Source organism: Rhinolophus sinicus, linkage group LG06, assembly GCF_036562045.2.
Source record: "Rhinolophus sinicus isolate RSC01 linkage group LG06, ASM3656204v1, whole genome shotgun sequence".
Classification (NCBI taxonomy): Eukaryota; Metazoa; Chordata; class Mammalia; order Chiroptera; family Rhinolophidae; genus Rhinolophus; species Rhinolophus sinicus.
Genome location: NC_133756.1, coordinates 82,524,231 through 82,551,141, shown reverse-complemented (window position 1 = coordinate 82,551,141; position 26,911 = coordinate 82,524,231). Strand labels below are relative to the sequence as shown.

At 37.1% G+C, this 26,911-nt stretch overlaps 1 protein-coding gene across 6 annotated transcripts in view; it reads left to right on the top strand.

The window, feature by feature from the left end:
• RNF214 (ring finger protein 214) overlaps window positions 1-26,911 on the top strand; it is a 44,634-nt gene that overhangs the window by 2,942 nt on the left and 14,781 nt on the right. For 3 of the 6 annotated variants that reach the window (XM_074335433.1, XM_074335431.1, XM_019713617.2), the window contains exons 3-15: window positions 1,063-1,573; window positions 2,280-2,339; window positions 5,419-5,559; window positions 6,313-6,360; window positions 8,056-8,195; window positions 23,926-24,022; window positions 24,195-24,283; window positions 24,843-24,933; window positions 25,134-25,232; window positions 25,435-25,811; window positions 25,937-26,069; window positions 26,279-26,383; window positions 26,680-26,775. In XM_074335433.1, coding sequence (XP_074191534.1) covers window positions 1,063-1,573; window positions 2,280-2,339; window positions 5,419-5,559; window positions 6,313-6,360; window positions 8,056-8,195; window positions 23,926-24,022; window positions 24,195-24,283; window positions 24,843-24,933; window positions 25,134-25,232; window positions 25,435-25,811; window positions 25,937-26,069; window positions 26,279-26,383; window positions 26,680-26,775 — 1,987 coding nt within the window. The remainder of the gene's footprint in view (window positions 1-1,062; window positions 1,574-2,279; window positions 2,340-5,418; window positions 5,560-6,312; window positions 6,361-8,055; window positions 8,196-23,925; window positions 24,023-24,194; window positions 24,284-24,842; window positions 24,934-25,133; window positions 25,233-25,434; window positions 25,812-25,936; window positions 26,070-26,278; window positions 26,384-26,679; window positions 26,776-26,911) is intronic. The other 3 variants (XM_074335435.1, XM_074335436.1, XM_074335434.1) reach the window with 3 other exon arrangements.

The following is a 26,911-nucleotide window of genomic DNA, read 5'->3' as shown; positions in this document are numbered from 1 at the left end:
TCATATAATCCTCACAATAATCCTATTAGGTAGGTAGTTTTATTTCTGTTTTGTAAATGAAATTAGGTAACTTGCCCAGAGTGAAACAACTAGTAAGTAGCAGAGTCAGGATTCATATCTAGGTACTATATATGCCCAAATTTGTAATTAAGTGTGCCCCCACCCCTCAATTGACTCCCAATAAGGAATCATCTTAGCGTAAAGATTTTCATGTCATCAGATGCTCTCTTAGTTGTTACATTTTGAATAGCAAGTACTGTTGAAACCTCAGTCAGTGCTAGTTTGGGGTGCTTAATCCGTTGACAACATCAGTTAAAAAAAATAAAGAAATTTAACACAGATTTAGTCGTTATTCCTGGGTGAAATACTTATACAGTTGTGAATGTTGGATGTCATTGTAGATAAGTTTTAAAGATCTCTTTAGAAACCAATATGTTGAGTCTCTGTGATAAACAATAAAACAACTATTCTAGTGTTGTACATAAGTGTCCTTGTCTGGGATAAAATTTCTGCTGACAGCTTCAATTTTGGATTCAAAATTGTACTTCAGAAAACTTGAAGTGAAGGTGCTATGCTCTGGGAAACTGTTGAACCTAAAAAGTGGTTCTGGTTAAAGATCTGTATCATGAGTTTATGTGAGAATTATTTTTGTGAAACACGAGAGTGGAATAAAATATTTCTACATTAATATCTTATTAAAATATTATGTGTAATTAAATTAATACATGTGACAAGTGAAATATTCTTCCATTAGGCTATTTCCTCTGCATCCCTAAAGTTATTCAGATTGGCCTTAAACATTTTTTAGATCTTCAGAGTTACTTATGTGTGGTCATTTATTATAGACTATCTCCAGAACCCAGGTTCTTAATTACTAAGCTATATTCCCTGCATGTGGCATAAATATCACTGGATAGACACTAAGTTCCTTTTCATTCCGATAATTTGGGGGGTTTATGTAGTCTAGTTTTGTTCTTTTAGTGGTTACATTAAAAGTATTATATGTCTAATTCTCTTTAAGATTGGGTGAAGACAGAAACTTTTTATCTTATGTTTTGATAGCTCCAAAGACCCTGCACAGAAGCACAAGAACTCACCTCTGTCGAGTGTAAGTAGCCAAACGATAACCAAGGAGAATAACAGAAATGTCCATTTGGAACAGCCAGAGCAGAATCCTGGTTCATCAGCAGGTGACACTTCAGCAGCGCACCGGGCGGTCTTAGGAGAAAACTTGATAGCCACAGCCCTTTGTCTTTCTGGCAGTGGGTCTCAGTCTGATTTGAAGGACGTGGCCAACACAGCAGGAGAGGAGGGGGACACGTGCCTTCGGGAGAGCCTCCATCCTGTCACTCGGTCTCTTAAGGCAGGGTGCCATACAAAGCAGCTTGTCTCCGGGAATTGTTCTGAAGAGAAATCCCCACAAGCCTCCGTCCTAAAGGAAGGTAGCAGGGACACAGGCTTGGATTTCCGACCTGTAGTACCTCCAGCAAATGGGGTTGAAGGAGTCAGAGTGGATCAGGATGATGATCAGGATAGCTCTTCCCTGAAGCTTTCTCAGAACATTGCTGTACAGGTCAAGTATCAAGTTTCTACTATTAACATGGAATTGGGGCTTTTTCTGTTTTTTTCTTTCTTTCTTTCTTTCTTTTTTTTTTTGTTGAGGGTAGGAGACATTTATTCCTGGTTGGTGGAGAACTACTCTGTCTCGTTTTCATACTGGCAGTTGTCATACTATTTCCCTATAGTGCAATGCCATGACTTCATTACGGTGTTCGATACATAATAAAGACAGGAGCCATTGTCTGATTGTGGCGACTAGGAACTTTATGATCTACATATAATCTCTCACTGAGTAATTGATGAGTGTAGGTCATTAGCGTTCATATTTCCCGTCTTTGTCCTTGCAGGAGGAATCCTTCTTAATTCTCAGACATACATCTTAAGAAGTACAGTGTATCCTGCTTTCTAGTGACTGGTGTGCTTTGTTGTAGGAGGAAGGATGGGCACCATAAGTTGTAGGGGCAAAGTCTTATCTCAGACTTGAGGCTGTCTCTCCATCAGTTCTTGGGTCTTGTTCAGGTTATTCAGGTGGGATAAATGCTCACCGAGTATGGATGTCAGTGTCCTTTTGCTAGAACTATTGCACTTCTCTTGCTATGAAGCTAATAATTTAGCTTCTTAGTTATTGGTGGCAGATTTCTAGGTGAAAGTATGAGAATAATTCTCCCTTTTAAAATGTCACTGAACAGTTCTGAATATAATTGTTTCTTTCTTTGTAGACTGACTTTAAGACAGCTGATTCAGAGGTAAACACAGATCAAGATATTGAAAAGAATCTGGTAAGTATTTAAACTGTCATTGTTGATATACGAAGCCATTAATGCAGAAAATCTAGAGTCGTATTTCAGTTGGAAAGGTGCAGGAACCTCCTTTATAAAATTCCTGAGAGATAGTCAGCTAGCTAGAGATGGAAAGCTTACTACTCATAAAGCAGCCTATTGTGTTTTTTAAAATAGCTCTTATTGTTAAATCTTATTCTGAGGTGAGGACAGGATCCCTAAAACTTGTAGTTATAGTTCTCTCTATGTAGAGTAAATCTAAATCCTTTTACTTGTTAGCCTTACATATATTTGCAGTTTGGTTTTTTTTTTCCTGCCTTTTCCTCACTTCTGAAGTCTGGACCTTTCCAGGTGAAACATCCCCAGATGTTTTTAACGTTGTTCTTTTCTTCATAAGATATGTTTTCAGTCTTTTCATCATCCTGGTTACCTTTTCACCTAGATATGTTCCGTCTTATCAATGTTTCTTCTAAAATGTGATCCTGAGAATTAAATGTAATAATCTAGATAGAGTATAATTAATTCACAATACAATGGGACTCGCATTCTCTCTCATTCTAGACACTATGTCTTAAGTTGGTTTATGTCGGCAGTCATCACACTGTGGGACGTTCACTCGTCCTCCATCAAGTCTTTCTCTCATGTGTTCTTTAGTTGTATCTTCCCATTTTATTCCTAGGTAATTGGTTTTTAAAACTTAGAGAACTTCACATTTATCTTTGTTAAACTGGTCCCCTTGATCTATCCCTGACATTTTGTGGAAAGACTTCTACCCCTTAAATATATGGTTGTCTGAATGTATATTTTTTAAAAGGAAGGATAATGCTGGGAAAGGCCCCCCTTGGATCAAGAATGGTCTTTAGGGTAAGATGTGCTGAGTGGAAGAAAGAGGAAAAGTGCTTGTAGTAACCAGATAAGAAAGTGAATATTTGGGGGGTGGGAAGGGAGGAGAAGAAAATGAATATATAGAACACATAGAAGAAATTGAGGGGCAGGTGGAAAGAAGTAAGTTATTGGAGTACATTAATCAAATGAGGCCAATAAAACTTTTTAAGTATAGAGTAACAACTCAGGAGTTAACAACAGACAGGTAAACAGAACCTAGAGATGAAAGACGTGATGGAGATGTGTTTGGTAGAAGACAACCTCCAGGGAAGGGGGAGAAGTCATCTTTTTTCTTTAGCACTTACACTAAGCACTTTACATAGACTATTTTTGTCCCCGTAGTTATAAGGTGGGGTTCAGATGACTAGCAATCGAAGGGGCCAATTAAGAAGTTATAACTTCAGTTTAGTATCAGTCTGAAGCAGGATGGAAACTGGTAAGTGATTGGGTCAAAAGAGACCGAGGGTTGTTTTTTGTTTGGCTGTATTCTTTTGAGTGGTGTTGTGGCCCACAATCTTTTAAAAAGGCAGTGGAACTAAGCGGGCGTTAAGCTTAGTGGCAGTACAAGCAACTTGGTTTCTATTTTGTTTGCCACCCTTTTCATGCATTTGCGGTAATTGCCCATTGCCTGCATGTCAAATTGTGACTCCTTGTTCTTGGAAATTAGACACTGATAAAACAATGTAACAATGCTTTGGCTTGTTAAGATGAGATGAACTGAATAAGGTAATTTACTTTTTGCCTTTAAATCATCTCTTTGTACTAGTAGTATGTACCTTAAGGCTTCTTTTCATGAAACTAGTGTTTTTTTCCACCATCCTGTTTTTGTCTAACGATGCATCATGAGCAGAGAAGGTACCATAAGAAAATAAAGGGAAAGAACTATGGTTAAAAAAGAAAAGAATCTCTAATCTATTAATTTCATTTATTGGTTCTTAACCTTTCTTTAACTTTTCTTGGGTTAAGGTCCTCTTTCAGAATCTTTTGAAAACTTTGAATTCTCATCTCAAAAAACTTACACACACACATACACACCCACCCACACACCCTAATTTTAGAGCGTTTGAAGATCTCTGAGGCCAGTTCATAGACCCCAGTTTCATGATTCCTGAAAAGATGTAATACTGAGAAGTCATCTGTTTGGGGAGCCATAATCACATTTCAGTACATGCATTAAGGACTAACTTAACCCAAAGCTAAAGTCCCACCTTGAGAGTTTTTTGAAAAATTATCATTTGATAAGTTTTTCCACATTCACATCTAAACCTTCTTTTCTTTGAAAATAGTTGTCTTTTAATAAACACATTCACTTTAATGTTCTCAGTTTAAATTTTACATGGACTACTTTATACCAAATGTGTTTTAAATCGACCCTCTTTAAGTTTTAGTGTCCCTTTGAAAGGTAACTATTGCTTTGCTTGATTTACTGAAATGAGAGAGGCAGAGCTAAACTGTGGTCCTTACTTCTACTCCCTACTTTTTATGAGAGAGAGCTTGCCGATTTGCCCAATCTGAATCACAAGTTTTCCAGACCTCTTTGTGGATCTGTCAGTTTTCAGAGCTAATGACCAATAAAAAATCCTATTTCTGGATGCATTTTGGTAGATAATCTGTTCTTTGCTTTTGCCCATTCTTCTTTCTCTTAATGGATGATAAAATACCTCCTTCCTCTTATTTCCTAGAGCAGAGATTGGCAAAATTTTTTTCTTACAGGTCAGATAATAAATATCTTAGGCTTTGTGGGCTCTGTGGACTCTGCCATTATAGTGTGAAAGCCACCTGTAAGCCATTGGTTATGGCTGTGTTCCTGCAGAATTTTTATTTATAAAAACAGGCGATGGCTGGAATTGGCCAACAGTCCATAGGTTGCCAACCCCCACCTTAGAGCAGTATTGTACAATAGAACTTCCTGTAATGATGGAAGTGTTCCATGTCTGCGCTGTCCAATATGGCAGCCACTAGTGTCAGGTAGCTACTGAGCACTTGGAATGTGGCTAGGTGACTGAGGGGCTGGGTTTTTTAATTTCCTTATTTTAATTAGTTTAAACCTACATAGCCACATGTGGCTAGTAGCTACAGAATTGGACATTGCAGCCATAGAGAGCTCTCTGTACAGTGCCTTGCACAGACACTTGGTGAATGTTTCTTGCCATTAAACTGGAGAATTACACTTTTGTTCTGTTGTTACCAACAGGATAAAATGATGACAGAGAGAACCCTGTTGAAGGAACGTTACCAGGAGGTCCTGGACAAGCAGAGACAAGTGGAGAATCAGCTCCAAGTGCAATTGAAGCAACTTCAGCAAAGGAGAGAAGAAGAAATGAAGAATCACCAGGTATTCTGCTTATGTTAAAATTGTCAATAAGTAAAGCTACAATCCCTAATCAAACTTCAATTTTGTTTCCAAATTAATAGAAATTGAAAAGCAGTATTTAAGTTTTTAATGGTTATAGTAGAATTTTAAGGATAAAAAGAATCTCTGAGAGCATCTTGTTCAAACTGTCACTTCTATTTTATTTCAGAGAGAAAAGGATTATTTAATATAGTTTGTTGATATAATTGTCTAGGAAATCATATGATTAGGCTCTTATATCACATTATATTAAAAATATAATCCTAGGTAGATTAAAAATCTACATATAAAACTGCAAAGTATTTTAAACTGGGAGAATATTTATAAAGCCTCAAGTTGCAAGAGATCATTCTAAGCTAGGGAGGAAACCCAGAAGCTATAATAAGAAATTTAATCAATTTAATTACATATAATTAAAAACTTTTGATAAGGCAAATGATGAAAAAAACAGTCTAAAAGATCAATGTTAGACGGAGAGGAAATACTTGTAATGCATCTGAGGTAGGGTTTAGTATTCATGGCATTCCAAGATTCCTGTAAATTCATGGTAAAAGTTAATCTAGAGAAAAACCAGGAAAGATTATTGTATATTAGTTCCCTCTTGCTGCTGTAACAAATTACCATGAATTTAGTGGCTTAACACACGTTTTGAAAAATAAATTAAAAAACTGTGTTTTAAGTAAAAACAAAACAAAACAAAACAAAAAACAACAACTCAAATTTATTATCTTACAGTTTTGTAGATCAGAAGTCCAGCATGAGTGTCACTGGGTGAAAATCAAGGTATTGGCAGGGTTGTATTCCTTTCTGTGGGCTCTAGGGGAGAATCTCTGCATTTCCAGCTTCTAGAGGCTGCTTGCATGCATTCCTTGACTTGGTGGCCCCCTTCTCCATCTTCAAAGTCAGCAACATGGCATCTCTGACCATTCTTCCCTAATTATGTCTTCCTCTGATCACAGTGGGATAGGTTCTCCATTTTTAAAGACCCATGTTGTGATTAGCTTGGTCCCACCCAGATAATCCAGAATTATCTTCCCAGCTCAAGAGCCTTACCTTGATCACATGTGCAAAGTCTCTTTTCCTGTGGAAGGTGACATATTCACAGGTTCCAGGGATTAGAATATGGACATATTTGGTGGGTGAGAGGACTATTATTTTGTATACAACAGTTATAAACAGTAATTCACAGACGAGGAAAAACAAATGGGTAATAAATATATGAAAAGAAGCTCAGCCTCACGAGTATTCATTCAAAAAATATTTTTTGAGTTCCTAATATAATTTCTGAAGATTTAGTGGTAAACGAAACATAATCTGTGCTTTCATTGAATGTTATTCTAGTTGGAGGAGACAGTGAAAACAGTAAAGAATGAAAGTTAGGGAAAGGCTCATTATAATTATTAGATGCCATTCCTCCCTGTCCTCCAGAAAAGTGGCAAAAATGAAATAAGTTGTTAAGGGTGAGGAAAAAATTTGCTCTTTTCAGACATTGGTAGGAGTTTGAATTGTTATGACCTTTTTAGAAAAGTTATTAGGAATTGTCAGTTAAAATTTAAAATGTATATATACTGTGATCTAGCAGTCTCATTATTAAGAGTCTATTCTACAGAAATAAGTTTTTGCATGAAAGTATAGACATCTAGAGTGTTTATTACAGTATTTATAGTTACAAAAAAACTGGAATCAACCTAATGGGCTCTTAACAGAATGGTTGGATAAATTGGATATATACATGTCATGTTGTGCAGCTATTTTTGAGTTAGATCTATACTTACTGACAATATGCTCATGTCAAGTGAAAAAAGCAGGATAGAGAAGAATGTATATATAATGATCTCATTTAAAAAAGACAAAAAAGCAATGAAATACATAAGTATACATGTATTTGTTTGAGAATGGAAAAAGATGTGCAAGTACAAAATAGTTAACACGTGGATTACTTTATGGGTGGAATTGGTGTGAATTAGGAAGTGACTTAACTTTATCACTTTTTTATTATTTGACTTCTATTATGAAATAGATATAGTTAAATAATAAAAAAAAAAACACAAAAAATAACCTCATAATAAAGCAGAACCATAACAAAACAAAGCAAGACCATATTTGTTGGAAGTAACAAACTCCCACCCTGTGCAAGAATGCCTTCCTCAGCATTCTTCACAGGTGTTCATTTAGCCTTTATTTGAACACCAGTAATGGAGAGCTTATTGCTTCACAGGCAGTAAATTCCATTTTTGAACAGTTGTGATTATTAGAAATTCTTTCTCCCGTTGAATTGAAATCTGCTTTATTATAAGTTTCTTCCTTATGTCTAAATACTAGCTTTTGGAGCTACTCATCAACCAGATTCTTTCAATTCAATTTGAATTTACTAAATTCAGTATGTTAATTTGTGATAGTTGAAAATAACCTTCAGACCAAAAGAACTAATTTATTTCCTTTTTTATTTGTGTGTAACTGTAATTGTGTGGGACACAGGAGATATTGAAGGCTATCCAGGATGTAACAATAAAACGAGAAGAAACAAAGAAGAAGATAGAGAAAGAAAAGAAGGAGTTTTTGCAGAAGGAGCAGGATCTGAAAGCTGAAATTGAGAAACTTTGTGAGAAAGGCAGAAGGTAAATGATGCTGTTGAGAATAAGAACCCTATGTGTATGTGTATGTGCGTAAGTCCTGTTTGTGTTTCTAGCTACTTTCAGTCTAATTTTTATTTGTAAAACAGCACACAAATAGAAGTCCTCCAGTGATTTTAGCTTTTTAGCACCCTATGTTAAATTTAATGAAGGAAATTTCACAGAGTCATTAATACTTTGAAATATTAGCAAGTCCCAAGTTTGATCAAGATTTTGATATGCATCTAACACCTATTTTCCTTGCTTTATAACCTGATTTTTTTTTAAAGTTCAGGCTATTAGAATACTTTTATTATAATTATGCTATTAAGTACCAAAAGCAGGTTTCAAACAGTAACATCGTAAGCTGTTTGGAAAGAATTATTTAGTGGATCTGTGTCCTCTTCTGGATACTGTAGCAAGAGCAAGGTGGGCATAGAAATCAAACATATTTTTCAGTTTCCAAGTTTCTTAATCTGAGCAGTTTGGAAATCAAAATAACTATGAATACTGTGATGATTCAATTTAAATTCTACTAAAGCACCTTTTTATTTATCAAGAAAATCTTGGCTTGCTAATGTGTCAGAGAGCTAAGTGAAAAAAAGTAACAAGATATTTGCTGAATCATTTTCCAAGTATGAAAGGGGAGAACTGTGGAAGGGCAACTTGAGAAAGAATGAGAGATGGCCTGCCTACAGACCAATCAGTTGTTCTTTTGAGAATCTAGTGCTAACAGTTCAGCCGTTCCTCATGATCCACATGCTAGCATTTATAAAGAGGGTACTAGGAGCAAAACACTATATAGTAGGCTTTGTTATTCATTAAGACAGCTAACACTACTGCCACCCAATAGCATGGCCTCTGCTATCATCTTCACAGTCTGTGTGGGGAAGATGAAGCATAGACAGGTACATGTAAACAACTTAGCAGCAGGTATCTTAAAGAGCAGAAGTTCGGAAGGTGAGTCTGTAATTTTGTTCTAAGCTCCATGAAAGATTGCCTCTGGATGTGCGTATTGTACACTCTACATATCTCTTATCTTCTTTACCATCTGATTGGATACGAACAATTTGCAGCTTGTAAGTCTTGAAGATCCAGTTGGGTTTTTTTATGTATGTCATGAGTGTCAGAATGATGCTTTCTGTCCTTCGTTCTGTTAAATGTGGTAGGGGAAGAAGTCTTCTGTGTGTATCTTTGTTCTGGCATTGGTATAGGTTTTGTTTAGCATACCGTTACCCATAGGAACTGTGGGCACAGAGATTTTGGTCATTGTGTTAGTCTGCTCAGGCTGCCATAACAGAGAGTACTGGGCGGCTTACACAACAGAAATTTATTTCCTCACAGTTTCAAAGGCTTGACATCCAAGAACAGATGCTGGCAGGGTTGTTTCTGGTGACACCGCTCTTCTGGGTTTATAGACACAACTTCCCTCTTGGAGTGCCCTAACATGGCCTTTTCTCTACATGCACACTCCTACTATCTCTCTTCTTCCTGTAAGGATACCAGTGCTATTGGATCAGAGCCCCATCCTAATGACGTCATTTAACTTTAACTACCTCCTTCAAGGCCCTGTTTGCAAATACAGTCACATTGGGGGTCAGGGCTTCAACATATGAATTTGGGGGGGAGGGGAGACACAATAACAGTCATATTTACTGTTCATAGCTCATTCATTCATTCAGCCTTTATTGAATATGTACTATGAACCAGACAATATGTGTCTAGAGAGTGTAATAAAAAGCCCTCAAGGAGCTTATTGCTTATTAGAGGAGATAGGTAAATAAACAGATAATTACAAAATAGCATAATGATACCATGACAGTGACGATATGAACACATTTAGAAGAAACCTGTAACACAGACTGGGGTGGGTGGTCATAGAGGGCTTCCCCGAGGAAACAGTTCCAAAGGTGAGTCCTAAAAGACAAGGGGGAACTTGACCGCCAAGTGCAATGTATCCTTCCTGGTTTGATCCTGGGTTAAGTAAACAAACCATAAAGGACATTTTAGAATAATTGGGAAATTCTGAATATAGACTACATGTTAGGTAATATCATCAGTTAAATATTTTGTCTGTGATTATGGTAATGTGTTCTTGTTTTTAAGAGATACTTCCTGGAGTTTTAGGGATTAAGTTTCATGATGTCTGTAATTTTCAGGTGGTTCAGAGAGAGAGCTAAAGTAAATGTGGCAAAAAGAGTGGGATAACTGGAGAACCTAGATGAAGGGCATATGTTCATTGTGCTATTCTATTCACTTTTCTTTTGGTTTGAAACTTTCAAAGAAAAAGTTGCAGTGGTGGGAGTAGGTATAGGGAGGAATTAGTCTGGCAAAGAATTGGAAGAAAGATTGCAGGCAGAGGGCCCACAGGGAAGCTAGCAGCTGAGGGAGAGCAATGAGGCTAGCGCAGTAGTCAGAAGCCAGATCACGAAAGGCTCACATACTGTGTTAAGGAGTTTGGGTTTTTTCCCTGACAGTGAGAGATGCTGAAGGATTTTAAGGGAGGATGGGTAACAAAGGACGAAATTTGCATTTCGGATCAATGATTTTGGCAATTGGAAAATGGATTGGAGTAGTGTAGAGGACTCTTTAGAAGACTTCTGTCAGGGCCGGGGTTAGAATAATGGTGGCCAAAACTAAAGTGGTACCATGTTTCCCCGAAAATAAGACCTAGCCGGACAATCAGCTCTAATGCGCCTTTTGGAGCAAAAATTAATATAAGACCTGGTCTTATTTTATTATAAAACCGGATATAATATAATATAATATAATATAATATAATATAATATAATATAATATATATACTACCGGGTCTTATATTAATTTTTGCTCCAAAAGACACATTAGAGCTGATTGTCCGGCTGGGTCTTATTTTGGAGGAAACACGGTGTCTGGGGAGGCGAGAAGTGAACATGTTTGTAAGATAATAAGAGTAGCAATGGTAGGTAGGACAGGGAAAAGTTAGAGTAACTCCCATATTTTTGGCTTGGAAAACTGGAGTTCTTTTGGAAAATGGGGTTCTTTTATAAGATGTATTATCCATTTTACTCATGTTACAAGTTTCAACTTAAATTCTACCTCATTTGTGAAACCTTCCTCACATTTCTTCTTGAACTAATTTCTCCTCAGAACACCTGTATAGCTCTCTGCCCTTTTAGCGCTTATTTTTATATATACTCTACATTTTTTCCCACCTGTATATGTCTTCACTGGTCATTTATATTGTAAAGGCTAAGCTCTTCTCTCTCTCATATCTATTTAAAATTTTTTTAAAAATTATTTTACAACACTTAGTTCAGTGCTGTATATTTGACAATTATTTGACAAATATTTGTTGAATCACTGGATAGGAAATTAAGAGAATTTCATAATGATGTTATAAAAAGATGAATTTACTTAATAGAATTCTGCTGAGTTCTTTGTGCTATTTGGAGGTAGTTACTCTGTGTTTTAATGTAATGAAATTTTTAAAGAAAACACCCTGAATTGACCAAAAAATAAAAATAAAATATTCAGGTTAGTCATGTATTTGATTTTTTTCCCCCCTGGACACTTGGCTCCTTTGTCATGGATGTTGTCTTGCTTTTGTGGGGACACTTTCTAGTCCCCAGCTTGCATCCTTCAAGATTATCGCTGGTGTTAGAAAGGTGAGGCTTTCATGCTAGTTCCCTGCCAGGGCAGAACTTCTTTTCAGCTTCCTCCCTTTAACAGTGACTCATTGAGAATGGCAACAAGTAGGTAGGGCTCTTCCAGAATAAAAGATGGTGAGCTTATGCTTTAAAGGACATCATCAATTGATTCATAGAAGTACTAGCTTAGAACAAGTGGCAGAAAAACAGCAATGTCAAGCATGATTCTTTCTTTTTTTAATGCTCTGAGCTTGCCTGATGAACTCATATGATGGACTGATAGATACGTAGCAGATTAAGGGGATTACTGTTGGATGCATTGCTTTGGGTGTGATACAAGAATCTATGCTAAATTGAAATTGACATGGTGCATAAGGATTCATTTTGGAAATTTCTCACCAAATGTTAGTTTATCTAATTGGTATGCTTTGAAGTCTTAATAGCTTGTCTAGCAATCAGTAAATCTAGCTGAGTGTTTCTTAGGTACAATAGCAGTGAGTCAGGCTGTTGCAATATCCCATATTTTGATCACATCAAGTCCTCTTTCTTGTTCAAGGATCTCACTCCATTTTCCACTAGTCTTGTCAGATCCCTGGAAGCATTTTCCCCCCCCTAGCCAGCCTTTAATACTCCTTTACCATTACTATCAATTCTATGAGACTTGTTCCTTTCCTTCCATTTTTCTGTAGTACTCTTGTCCTGGGTCCGTCAGCCACCTGACCTCTCTCTGTTCTCACACCTGGGCTGCTGAGTGCTTCTGGAGAGAATCATACAACTGTGTATCTCGGGGCCAGAATACATTTATGACTTCCAACATTACTTGGATATTCAGAGCTCGCTCTTCTTCTGAGGCCTCTTCTAGACTTTTACCTCTCTTTCTAAACTTCATGTCTCTACCATTTTTCTCCTTAGTCTTAGCAGATGAGCTTGCTTTTTATTTCACTGAAAAACTAGAGGCCATCAGGTAAAACTTCCTTTAGTTTCTTATCAGCAGACACATCCATCCTTTCTTCTTGTCTTTGTGTTTGAGTCTAAACTTTATACCTGTTTGTGAATTTTTTTTTATACAATACAGTATTTTTTTAAAAATTAGTTTCAGGTGTACAAAACAATGTACTAGTTAGACATTTACAGCCTTCACAAAGTGATACCGCCCTCCCCCAATCTACTACCCCTCTGACATCGTTTATAGCTGTTACAATTCCATTGACTCTATTCCCTATGCTGTACTCAATATCCTGTAACTATCTATCTATCTATCTATCTATCTATCTATCTATCTATCTATCATCTATCTATATTATAGATGACATTCATTATTATTCAGCTTTAGGTGTACACTGCAGTGGTCAGGCATCTACACTGTCCATGAAGTGGTCTCCCTAATAAGACAAGTGTCCATCAGATACCCTACAAAATCTTTACGACATGATTGATTATATTCCCCAAACTGTCTTTCGTATCCCCATGGCAGTGTTACGGTTACCAATTTGTGCTTTCTAATCCCGTCACCTTCTCCCTCATCCCCACCCCCCTCCCATCTAGCAACCCTCAGTTTTTTCTCTATATCCCGGGACTGTTTCTGATTAGTTTGCTCATTTATTCTATTCTTTAGATTCTATATATAAGTGAGATCATATGGTATTTGTCTTTCTCTGTCTGAGTTATTTCACTTAGCATAATGTCCTCTAGGTCCATCCATATCGTTGCAAATGGTAAGATTTCATTCTTCTTTATGGCCAAGTGATACTCCATTGTATTAATGTACCACAGTTTCTTAATCCAGTCGTCTACCGATGAGCATTTTGGTTGTTTCCATGTCTTGGCTATTGTGAATAGTGCTGCAATAAACATAGGGGTGCATATATTTTTTCGAATTAGCGTTTTGGATTTCTCTGGATAGATAGATACCTAAGAGTGGAATTGCTGGGTCATAAGGTAGTTCCATTTCCATTTTATAATCTCTTATTAGTTCAAAGAGGTTGTTTTGCTTTTTTTTTTTTTTTTGTCGATTCTTTCCAATTTTCTACATAAACTATCATGTCGTCTGCAAGCAAAGATAGTTTTATGTCTTCCTTTCCAGTCTGTACACCGTTTTTTCCTAGCTTTGTTGCATTAGCAAGAACTTGAAATATGATGTTGAAAAGGAGTGGTGAGCACAGGGAGCCTTGCCTTGTACCTGGTTTTAGTGGGAAAGCTTCCATTTTCTCACTATTAAATATGTTAGCTATAGGTTGTTTGTAGATAGTCTTTATTAAGTTGAGACGGTCCCTTTCTGTTCCTAGTTTACTGAGAGTTTTTATTATGACTAGGTGTTGGGTTTTGTCAAATGTTTTTTCTGCATCTATTGATACGGTCTGTGATTTTTTGTTTTCAGTCTTTTAATATGATGGATTACGTTAATTGATTTTCTAGCCTTGAATACCTGGGATAAATCCCACTTGGTTTTGGTGTGAATTCTTTTTATACTTTTCTGGATCTGATTTGTTAATATTTTGTTATGGATTTTTGCATCTATGTTCATGAGAGCTATTAGTCTGTGGTTTTCTTTTCTTCTAATGTCTGTGTCTAGTTTTGGTATCAGGGTAATGTTGGCCTCAAAGAATGAGCTAGGAAGTGTTCCTGTGTTCTGTCTTCTGAAAATGATTGTAGAGAATTGGTATACGTTCTTCCTCAAATATTTGGTAGAATTTATCAATTAACCTGGGCCTGGTGCTTTCTGTTTTGGAAGGTTGTTCATTTTTGATTCAATTTCTTTAATAGACACAGGTGTTCATTCCTTTTTAATGCTGAGAAGTAGTCCATTGTGTGAATATACCACAATTTGTTTACTCATTTGAAGACGTTGTTCTAATATAAACTGGTTCCTGTTGTTTCTGATGAGAAAGAAGTCAGTGACAGTTCATATTGTTGTTTCTGTGTTTTGTGTCATTTTTATCTATGGCTTCTTTCAAGATTTTGTCTCTACCTTTGTTTTTTAGCAGTTTGACTTTGATATGCCTATGTGTGGTTTTCTTTGTACTTTTCCTGTTTAGGATTTTCTGAGTTTATTAATCTGCAAAGTAGTGTCTTTCACCAAATTTGTGAAGTTTTCTGACATGATTTTCAAATATCTTTTCCAGCCCAATGACTCCTTTTCTTCTGGGACTCCACTTTTGCATATGTTAGACCTGTCGGTACAGTTCTACAGCTTGTGGAGGCTCAGTTTGTTTATTTCCAATCATTTTTACTCGGTTTCTCATATTGGATAATTTCTACGGATGCACCTTTGATTTCACTTACTCTTTCTTATAACATTTCCATTTTGTTGTTAAGCTCATGCAGTGAAATGCGTATTTCTAGTATGTTTCAGTTCTGTCATTTCAATATAATTATTTTTTTATAGTTTCAATTTCTCTGCTGAGAGTTCTTATTTGTTAAAAGCTTGTAAGTATATTTTCCTTTATATTTTTTCCATAGTTAAAATAGATGCTTTAAAATCCTTGTTTGTAATTCTAATATATTGGTCACCTTGGAGTCCTTTTCCATTGATTGCCTTTTTTCTTGACCAGGAGTTGGAATCAAAAGCATTATCTTAAACAAGAAACCAGAATAAAAACTATGCACTGTCTGATTTTATTCAAATAAATTTCTAGAAGATACAAAATTATAGTGAGAGAAAGCAGATCAGTGGTGCCAGTGGCTTAGGGTGGAAAGAAGGAATTGACTATTGTACACTGTGTTTCCCCCAAAATAAGACCTAGCTGGACAATCAGCTCTACTGCGTCTTTTGGAGCAAACGTTAATATAAAACACGATCTTATTTTAATATAAGACCGCGTATGATACGATATGATATAATACATAATACCGGGTATAGTATAATATAATACAATACAATATAATATAATACTGGGTCTTATATAATATAAGACTGGGTCTTATATTAATTTTTGCTCCAAAAGACACATTAGAGCTGATTGTCTAGCTAGGTCTTATTTTCAGGGAAACACGGTAGTAAATATTTTAGGTCTGCATACCATACGGTCTCTTTCACAACCATTCAACTCTGTCGTAGCCTGAAAGAAGCCATAGACACTATGTAAACAAAATGACTATGGCTGTGTTCCTGAAAAACTTTACTTACAAAAATGGTGGCAGCCTGACCCACAGGCTATAGTTTGCCAATTTCTGTTCTTGACTATGAATCATGTTTCCTGTTTCTTCTTATGTTGGTAATTTGGGATTAGATCCTGAATATTGTGAATAATGCATTGTAGAGACTCTGGATTCTGTTATATATTCTGTTATACATTTTTCTTTTAAAAAGCATGTTTTTTTTAATTGAGTATTTTATCACTCAATAATCCTTTTATCAGATAGGCATTTTGCCAATATTTTCTCCCAGTCTGTAACTTGCCTTTTCACTTTATAATAGTGTCTTTTGAAATGCAAAAGTTTAAATTTTGATAAAGTCCAGTTTACCGCTCTTTTGTGGTTCACATATTTTGTGTCCCAAAAATTCTTTGTTTAACCCAAATCAAAAATCAATTTAATTAGAGGTATGGCGTTGTTTACATTTTTGTAAGTGTGTTTAATGGAAGAAACTTAATTCTTCTATCTACTTCTGCATTTAATCTATTGCAGTATGTTGTTTGGTTAAAGTATATGAAGAAAATCTGGTGATAAACACAGATCTGTAGTTGGAAAAGTAAAGAGTATTTTAATAGCCTTTTTAGATAATTGTGGGTATTCTTTGATAGTATGCCAAAACTTGAGAGGTTATAGTTTCTTATAGGTTAGTTGCATTGTAGAATCTGAAACCACATCAATGAACTTTTTGCAGTTATATTAAAATCCGTTTGGCTTGCCTTGCCCTTTGATGGATCTTTTAACTATATTGTGTAGGGGAGGAAAAATTTTCACCTCTACCCTAGTTCATTCAGCATCTGAGGTCTGTGAATTAAACTGACAAAGACAGATTAGCAGGAGAAAAAAAACAGCGTTTACGTGTGCAATGTGATACATGTGGGAGAACTCAGTAATAGGTAACTCAAAGAGGTGGTTAGAATTTGGGGCTTATATACCATCTTAATAGGTGAAGGGGAGAGGTGAGAAAGGCACTTAACAGGAAAACAAATGACTTTTTAGGAGGGTGAGAAAGGGCACTTATGGGAGTTTTTGGAAAGATAAATGCGTTTTCAGGAGAACAAATGAGATAGAAAGTTTGTGATAATATTTGTCTATACACATATGAGTGGTTTTTCTGTCTTTTTCAGGGCCATAAAACTCCCCTGGAGAAGGGATTTGGAGTATAGTTCTTATTCACTTTCTCTCTCCTCAGAGTAGAACTGCCTTGAAGAGGAATTTATAACAGCTTTATTTTCTAGAAGTTGCTGCTTTAAATTAGATAAGGGAAACTCATAGAAGACTTTATTCTGCATCTGTTGACCTTCAAATGTCTTCAGTTTAAAATAATCTTTATACCAATTCTGTAGTTCCAGATGGGTCTCAGTGTTGATTTAGTATCCCAATGCATTGATGATTTGGAAAATATTGGCTCAGAGTTATTTAGATCTTCCTAGTGTTGACACATTTTATTATGCAATATTTAAAGAGTCACAGTATTTTATATCACTGTTGATCTCATCAGAATAGACTTTTTTTATAAGTAGTGGGAAGCTCCCAATGGTTGGTACAAAATTATAATTTTCACTTGGAAGCATGAATTTTATTGTTGGCAATACTGTTAGTTGTTTCCTTTGAAATAAGAGTTCTTCCTTCATTTTCAAGAAATAACCATAGTTTGTCGATCAGTTGTTCTTTGAAGTAAAAATGGTGTCTCATGAAAAAAGAGGTTTAGTTTTAGCTCGCTGTTCAAATGATCTCACAAGTGTTTTTCCTTGAGACAACCATTGTATTTTGGCATCTAGCAGTTCAGCAATCAGAATACTAAAAAGATGTGTATTTAAGGGTCGAGATTTCATAAAATTGTTTTTTATGGTTTTATCACAGGTATCCTTGCCCCCCCCCCCAACTACAAGTGTGTGACACTATAGAATACAATGGCCAATAGTATAATTTGATGCCACTTCTTGATTTGTGTACGGTGCCAATATTTTTATCCACTATAGTTTTTATACTGTAAGTGTACTCTGTGTCAACAGAGTTGTTCTTGGATAAGTCAGGAAATTCTAAAAAGTTATTTACCTTGGATTATATGAGCATAACTTGTGTTTGTTGCAAAGAATTCACATACAACATTATCTTTGGTGATTAGTTGGTGCTAATACTAGACGAATATAAACAAAATAGCAAGTCTAGCCACATCTATAGATTTGTTTATTTGTAAAGCAAAATTATAGTTCCACAGATGAAACCCTAAGTCTTCAAATTTGCAGCAAAATCTTTTTTTTTTTTTTTTAAAGATTTTATTGGGGAAGGGGAACAGGACTTTATTGGGGAACAGTGTGTACTTCCAGGATGTTTTTTCCAAGTCAAGTTGTTGTCCTTTCAATCTTAGTTGTGGAGGGTGCAGCTCAGCTCCAGGTCCAGTTGCCGTTGCTAGTTGCAGGGGGCACAGCCCACCATCCCTTGCGGGAGTCGAAATGGCAACCTTGTGGTTGAGAGGACGCACTCCAGCCAACTGAGGCAGCTCACCTCAAGGTGCCGTGTTCAATCTTAGTTGCAGGGGGCAGAGCCCACCATCCCTTGGGGGACTCGAGGAGTTGAACCAGCAATGGCAGCCTTCCGCGTTAGGAGCGCAGAGCTCCAACCGCCTGAGCCACCGGGCCAGCCCCCCAAAATCTTTAATTTAATGAATTACTGTATCATTGAAGAGTGACAGTGCCATGATTTATTTTACTGACTTTTCATCCAGCAGGCATGTAGCAATGTCAGCTGTACAAAGTTGTGCTTCTCCAGTTAATACAGTACAGTAACTTACCCGGGTAAGATGCTTCCATGGCTTTTTCTTCTTTAGTTTGAAAGGCTTTAACAATTTGTAAAATTTTGAAGAATTCATAACATCTGCATTTAAACTACTCAATTCCTTTTTGTTTAAATTCTGAATGATTGGTCTCAAAATGTCACTATAACTTAATTGGCACAATATAATTAGAAAACGTTCTGTTGCTTCAGGTACAGTAAGGTAAATTATTAAGATCTATAAAGCCAAGAGGCAGATGGCTTTTGTCATACTTTGGTTTCTTATTTACAATTTTGCCCAGATTCATTCTTTCCATGAGTCAGATAACTCTAGGCCAGTTGCATCTTTTTAGTATCTTTAGATATATACATTGGAGCTGTGGGTTGAGAAAGTGAGTCTTCTAATCTCCCTTTTTGAGCCAGTGATTCATTTTTAAATGTAAGAGAGAAATTACAAGTAAATTTTCTTTTATTTTAGAAAAAAATACTAAAAATAATGTATTTTAAATAGAACTTAAAAATTGAGAAAGGTTTTTAAAAAATTAAAAAATATTGCAAAGTAATGAAAAGTACTTCTTTCAACTTAGATGCGTGGAGAACTTTGAAATTTTACAGTAATGATTTATTGTACAATAATGAAATTATAGAGATTACTGCAAGTATTACTAAAGTAGCTAGTGAGCACAACAGAACTACTGAGAAGGAAAAAATTTGAGAGATTAGATTATATCTTAAAACTACTACCTTAGAAAATGCTGGAAAACAAAAGAATACAGAAGCATATATTCCATTAGCCGTCAAAGTCATGATATTATCACTTGTCGTGTGGTCACAGGAAAACTCCATTGTAGACTCATGAAAGAATGAGAGTGAAAAAAAGCAAATAATTTTAGTGTTATTATTATTTTTTAAATAAATCATTCTTTTCCCATTGACTTTATTTATCTTTTATTTTTTAAAGATTATTTATTTATTTATTTATTTTTTATTGGGGAAGGGGAACAGGACTTTATTGGGGAACAGTGTGTACTTCCAGGACTTTTTTTTTTTTCTCCCATGTCAAGTTGTTGTCCTTTCAATCTTAGTTGTGGAGCTGCGCCAGCTCAGCTCCAGGTCCAGTCGCCGTTGCTGGGAGTCGAACCGGCAACCTTTTGGTTGAGAGGACGCGCTCCAACCAACTGAGCCATCTGGGAGCTCAGCAGCAGCTCAGCTCAAGGTGCTGTGTTCAATCTTAGTTGCAGGGTGCGGAGCCCACCATCCCTTGAGGGACTCGAGGGATTGAACTGGCCCATGTGGGAATCGAACCGGAAGCCTTCGGAGTTAGGAGCATGGAGCTCTAACCGCCTGAGCCACGAGGCCAGCCCTAGTGTTATTATTTTTGTTTAGTGAAGTTAGTTTTTGCTTTCATAGACCAGGCCCTCCAAGGGTTTTGGGGACTGTGAACCATGTTGTGCAAACTGCTGTTCTAGATTATTTGTTCCACACCTAGGGTTTCCACTACTATCTTTATGTTAGTGACACTGCCATCTGTGTCCCCAGCCCAGACTACTAGTATATTCCCTCGTATTCGACTTGTATGTCACTGCCTGCTGCACCACCTGGACCACTTCCTTAGCTTGTGCATTCTTACTCTGGCCTTTGCACATGCTGTTTGTTCTGCCCAGAATTTCTTGTTTCTTTTATTCTCCTGGAAAACCACTGGATTGTGAGCTTCTTGGGGGCAGGAACTGGGCATCTTCATATCCCCAAATTTTAGCAGAATGCCTAGGACTAGGCTGCTCAATAAAGTTGTTGAATTAAATTGAATAAAGGAAGAATTCTAGCCTCATAAACTAATTTTGCTGTTCGTCCCAGGATAAATTATTTCTGCTTTATGTCTGATCTCATTCATTCGATGTTGATCTGTATTAGCTTCAGTTTCAGTGAAAAGGATTTCATAACCTACCCCAAATTCGGGACACATAACACTATAATATTAACTGACCCAACAGCTTTTGTTTTGTTTCCTTTCACCTTGCCTGGAGTGTAATATATTATGAAAGGAAGGTATTTGGGCAAGGACTTAATTTTTAGCTGTGTCTCTGACTGTTGAGGATATTTCACAAGACTTTTAATATCTCCTCCTCTCTTTTAAAATCACCTGATTTCCACTACCACTAGTGGTGGAAAAAATTTAGTTTCTCTGAAGGAAAATATTCTAATATCCATAACTAATAACTAATATTTATTAAGCTCTTAACTATATGCCAGAGACTGTGCTAAGTGTTTTATATATTTTAACTCATTTAATCTGCTAACAGCTCTATGAGAGGTAAATTCTTTTATGATCCCCATTTTACTTTAAGAAAATGAAGCACAGAAAAGTTAAGTAACTTGCCAAAGGTTGCATAGATAGTAATAGGGTCTGGATTTGAACTCAGAGCTTAATTTGGCTCCAGAGGCTGTGTTCTTAACTACTGTAGGTAGCTTCCTCTCAAATCTAAATACATTACTTTTATGATTAATCTATTGTAGTACATATGCACAGATGCCCATTATATCATTATTTATAATTGTGAAATTAAAAATAAAAGAGTACCTAAATAATGATATATATATATATATATATATATATATATATATATATATATATACAATTGACAGTTATTTAAAAATCATGTTTTTGAAGAATACTTAATGATATGTAAAAATACATTAGGTTGAAAGAATAAGATAAATATTACAATCTTTGAGAAGCATATGTAATGAATTTGTATGTCACATATACTTACATAAATACACAAATATTTATTTTAAAGGACTGAGAAGTATAATAATGATTCTTTGTTAGTAGTGCAATTGTGAGAAACTGAGTTAAAAAAATACTTAGAAAATAACACTTGTTGGAATCATCTCGTGTGCTAGGCACCATATTCACTTCTTGATGTGTGTTTTCTCAGTGACTCGCTCATGAGTCCTGTGCTTCAGGTACTGCTCGTTTTTCAGATGAAGAACCTGAGGCCTAGAAAGATGAAATAACTTGTCTAGGGCGTACAACCAGTAATTAGGAGAGTTGGGACCTCTGTGTAAGATACTTTATGTTTTATATTTTGTAAACTTTTTATAATTTGTAGTATTTACATAGTCAAAACCAAAATTAATTTAAAAAATTATGCAATCATTGGGACCTACAAGAAGTCAGGCTTATATGATCTGGTAGGATTTATTCATTTGAACCATTGATTCCCTGAACCAGCTATTCAAAATAACAGAAGTATGGGACTTGAAAGAAATTAGACCAATCATTAAAAAAGTGAAAAGTGGTTTCTATTCTACCAACAATTTTTTTGACCATCTACTATAGGAGACTGATTTTTTTTTTTTGTCCTAGCCTGGGTCACAGGTAGTAGTACCCTTTCGTGAAGTGAAATCTGATATATATGTTTCAGGCTGGTTAACGTATAAGACTGGGCATTTTTATGACTGTTTAAGTTGTTTGCTAGCAGTTGTGATTGTGGTTGTGGTTGCTGGTAGTGCCATTTGTCTTGTTGGATCCCAGTGAGGTAGACGTGGCCAAATGTCCAACAGAAAATATTTTTGTGTGTGTGCATATGTGGAATGTCCCCATGGGCATGGTAAGAGGATTTTTCTAATATAAATGTATATATGTAGTTGAAAAATGTGTTTAATGAAGTTAGAGATACTCGGTGAGCATCTGTAATTTTCAAGAATAACATTGATCAAAGAAGACAACTGTAATGTTTTTCTACAATTATCCCATTGTCAAAGAATGACTAGTACACCGGAAACTACACACACACACACACACACACACACACACACGCACGCACACACACGCACACGCACACGCACACATGTAGACTAAATGGATCATTGAACCCACAACATATTTCACATATTCTTATGGTAAAAGAATTCTGACTCCTCATATATTTTTTAACTTGAAGAATATGTTATAGTAGAGAAACACAGCTACCTATGCACCTTTTATTAAAAAACTATTAGAGAATTTTTCCTCTAGCAGGAAGTTAATTTAGAGAGGACAATACTGGAGATTAAAGAGGAAAATGCCCACGTAGTCACTTCTCACATAAGTAGACCTTGTCATTAGGGGGGTCATACTAATGTTAGTGAATCAATGAATGAATGTGTATGATGCACACACACAGACACACCTGTACTTTATCTGTAAAATAGAGAACAAGGATGTTTAGAGGATTGGGTCAAGTGAAAGAAGAGACCGCAACACTTTATTAAGTGAATTGCTCCCTTTCAAAGATGTGAGGCTACTAAAGAAACAGAAGAGGAATAAAATTGTTTCTCTCACTGAAGAAAACTGGGAACATTTTCTTAAGATATAACTCTTCCCAACCTTTTCATCTTTTTCACCTTTAAAATCCAGTGAAAGTAAATGAAACATTTCCACATTATACTGTCCACTGATCTGGGTAAGCCTGTTGCTTTCAGCTATAAAACTTATGACAGTCAAGTGTAATACCAGGAATTTCTTTTGCTGGCCCTATTCCGTTATTGGTATTTCCAGTCCTGAGCAGGGTGCCTGACTGTCCACATCCTGGGAAATCCCTCAGGACCAGGCAAACCAGGCAGTTGGTCACCCTAATCCAGAGTGTGTATATCACACTCGAGGGCTGGGGCTGGTAAGGCAGTGTAAGAAGGGAGGAAACCGATAGAAATGAGAAGTCCTGAAGTATGAAGAGAAGATTTTTTTCTTTTTGAAGAATGTTTACTATAGCTAAGAAAATAGGAAAATCAACAAGCCAGTAACTGTGTGTTTAGTAGTGAATTAGAGATGAGTATTCAATGGGCCCCTGTGTTTGGTCCTGCATTCTTCAGTACCATACCAAAGGACAAGTTGGGACATAAGAGGAATGCCATAATGATTTTGAGCCCTCCTCGAACATAGGAGAACATTCTGCCTTCAGTGGGTTTTAGTTCTAGGGGCACTTTTTCCTGTTCTGGGGAACCTCATTTTATTAGCAAGTGGAAATGGGAACATTTTTACTTTCAAATTTTACTTGCCTTTATGCAATTATAGACCACTTGAAACATTATCTGTCTATATCTATAGTTAATACTTAGAGTAAGACTTCCTATAACATATCTGGCAGATCACTTTTGGGTTTTACTTTGCCTTGATGTCTTCCCCCCCTTAGTCTTGTTCTTGCTTTCTTATCTTACAGAGAGGTGTGGGAAATGGAATTGGATAGACTCAAGAATCAGGATGGCGAAATAAATCGGAACATTATAGAAGAGACAGAGCGGGCCTGGAAGGCAGAGGTGAGAAGAGCTGATTTTGGGCTTCCAGATGGCATGTCCTTTTGGTATAGTATTATACCACTAAGCCATATAAGTATTACACCATATAGCCACTAAGCATTTGTTTTAACTATCTCGGGGTAGCTTTGTGTATATAAAATTAATAAAGTTGCTGTGTGTGTGGTTTCTTTAGATCTTATCACTAGAAAGTCGGAAAGAGTTGCTGGTATTGAAGCTAGAAGAAGCAGAAAAAGAGGCAGAACTGCACCTTACTTACCTCAAGTAAGTACCTTCCCATTCTAGAATTTTAATGATCCTGCAGTTTTGTATTTTGTTTTGTTGTTGTTGTTTAGGTTTGAAACCCTAAGTCAGCTAGTCTGGCACTTATTCTATCTTCACAGGAATTTCAAGGTTGTCTCTGTGCAGTAGTAATTGTTCAGTGAATTTGCTTCCTCTATTCTAAACTTCCTCATTCTCTAACTCTTCCTTTCTACAGTTTTATAGTTTTATATTTTCTATTGTATCCTCTCCAGTTGTATCAACAGTATCTTTTAGGCTGTCAAAGCATAACAAATATCTTTGGAGATAGAGTCATTTCTCCTCCTTTTGCCATGGAATCAGGCAGACAAGAACCCTCTCTCTGTGGTTGGTCCTATTTCCCCAATACTTTGCTTAAAAGATACTGGAGTTAAAGTGAGGCAAATGCCCTAGATCTTTGGCCTTCTCTTGCATTCGTTTCACCCTCTACTCTCCAGGCCCATTAGTCAGCTACTGTGTGCTATCTCAGAGTTAGGAGTTAGTCTCTCTTTAATTCTGTAAATTCCTTTTGGTTTCTTGAAAGGTCAACTCCCCCAACACTAGAGACAGTTCGTTCCAAACAGGAATGGGAGACAAGACTGAATGGAGTTCGGATGATGAAAAAGAATGTTCGGGTAAGTGTACTAATGGGTGATCACTGAGTCTGAGTCTGCATTTAAACACTTCTGGTAATAGGGAGGGACCTTTTGCATTGCCACTTTGGGCCTGTTCTACCACTCCCTTTGTTTTCTTCACATTGGATGGTGCTCTCTTTCTGGAAAGGCTCATTCAGCTCAGCAGTAAAGGATAATCCTTTCCTTTCTTTATTTTCTAGGACCAATTTAATAGTCATATCCAGCTAGTGAGGAACGGAGCCAAGCTGAGCAGCCTTCCTCAGATCCCTACTCCCACTTTGCCTCCACCCCCCTCAGAGGTAAGAGTGCTGGTTTTGGGGAGTCAACCTTTCTGTGTTGGTGGCAGGACCAGAGTCTTTTACTTGTCCTTTGTAAGAAGATACTGGTTTTACTCTTATGTATGTTATTTGGTGTAAAGGTTGCTCATTGATTTCTGCTCCAGTTTCTTAAACTTTCATTTTCTTCCTTTATTTCTTGTCTTTCACCTCCTCCCCTCTACAGACAGACTTCATGCTTCAGGTGTTTCAACCCAGTCCCTCTCTGGCTCCTCGGATGCCCTTCTCCATTGGGCAGGTCACAATGCCCATGGTTATGCCCAGTGCAGATCCCCGTTCCTTGTCTTTCCCAATCCTGAACCCTGCCCTTTCCCAGCCCAACCAGCCTTCACCACCCCTTCCTGGCTCCCATGGGAGAAATAGCCCTGGCTTGGGTTCCCTTGTTGGCCCCCATGGTCCACACATGCCCCCTGCCGCCTCCATCCCGCCTCCCCCAGGCTTGGGTGGTGTTAAGACTTCTACTGAAACTCCCCGGCCCCAACCAGTAGATAAACTGGAGAAGATCCTGGAAAAGCTGCTGACTCGGTTCCCACAATGCAATAAGTAAGTATCTTTAAGAACTAATTTTAAAAAATTTGTCCGAGAAACGTTGATAGGCTAAAATAGGGGAGGTTTCATGGATATCCCCCATGAGCATAGCATAAACTTTCTCTCCCTTTCCTTTTTAGGGCCCAGATGACCAACATTCTTCAGCAAATCAAGACGGCACGTACCACCATGGCAGGCCTGACCATGGAGGAACTGATCCAGCTGGTAGCGGCACGACTGGCAGAACATGAGCGAGCGGCAGCAAGTGCTCAGGTGAGAGAAGCTGCTTGGGGGAGAATTCAGACCTGCTGAGATGTTGAGGAAGAGGCAGATTTAAGAAAATTTGAGGTGGGAAGCGGTATTGCAGTCAGGGGTATCGAGTCTGCTTTCTTCCTTTGCTGGACTGGGAACTAAATGACTTCCTTTGTTATATGTATGTTACTCAGATTCTTTTCTTACTCTGACAATGTTTCTGCCTACAGCCACTTGGTCGGATCCGGGCCTTGTTCCCTGCTCCATTGGCCCAAATCAGTACCCCAGTGTTCTTGCCTTCTGCCCAAGTTTCATATCCTGGAAGGTCTTCACATGTAAGACTCTTTTTCTTTGAAAACTAGGATGTGGGGCTGGGGGGTGAGGGTTGGAGGTCAGGGAGGAGGGAGCGGGTTTATAGCAGATGGAGTGCAGGAAGAAACCATTATCTTATCAACTGGGTTGTTGGCAGCTTCAACTGGGAAAGTGCAAGTGCTTTCGGCAAGAATCTGTGTTTGAACTTTTATTTGTTCTGGTATAAAATCTTTTTGCTACGTAGGTGGAATCATGGGCATAAAAAGCAAGGAGACCCAGAGGTTTCTTATTCTTCTGACTGTCCCTCCCCTGTCTGTAGGCTCCAGCCACCTGTAAATTGTGTCTCATGTGCCAGAAACTTGTCCAGCCCAGTGAGCTGCATCCAATGGCCTGTAGCCATGTGTTGCATAAGGAGGTGGGTGCTCCATACCATCCTCATCCCCCCTATTTCTTTTCTGACAACTGAGATAATTTGACTTCTCTTGAACATTTTAGTGTTGATGTTCATCATTAATATCTGAACATAAGGTTTTCAGTAAATTGTGGCCTAA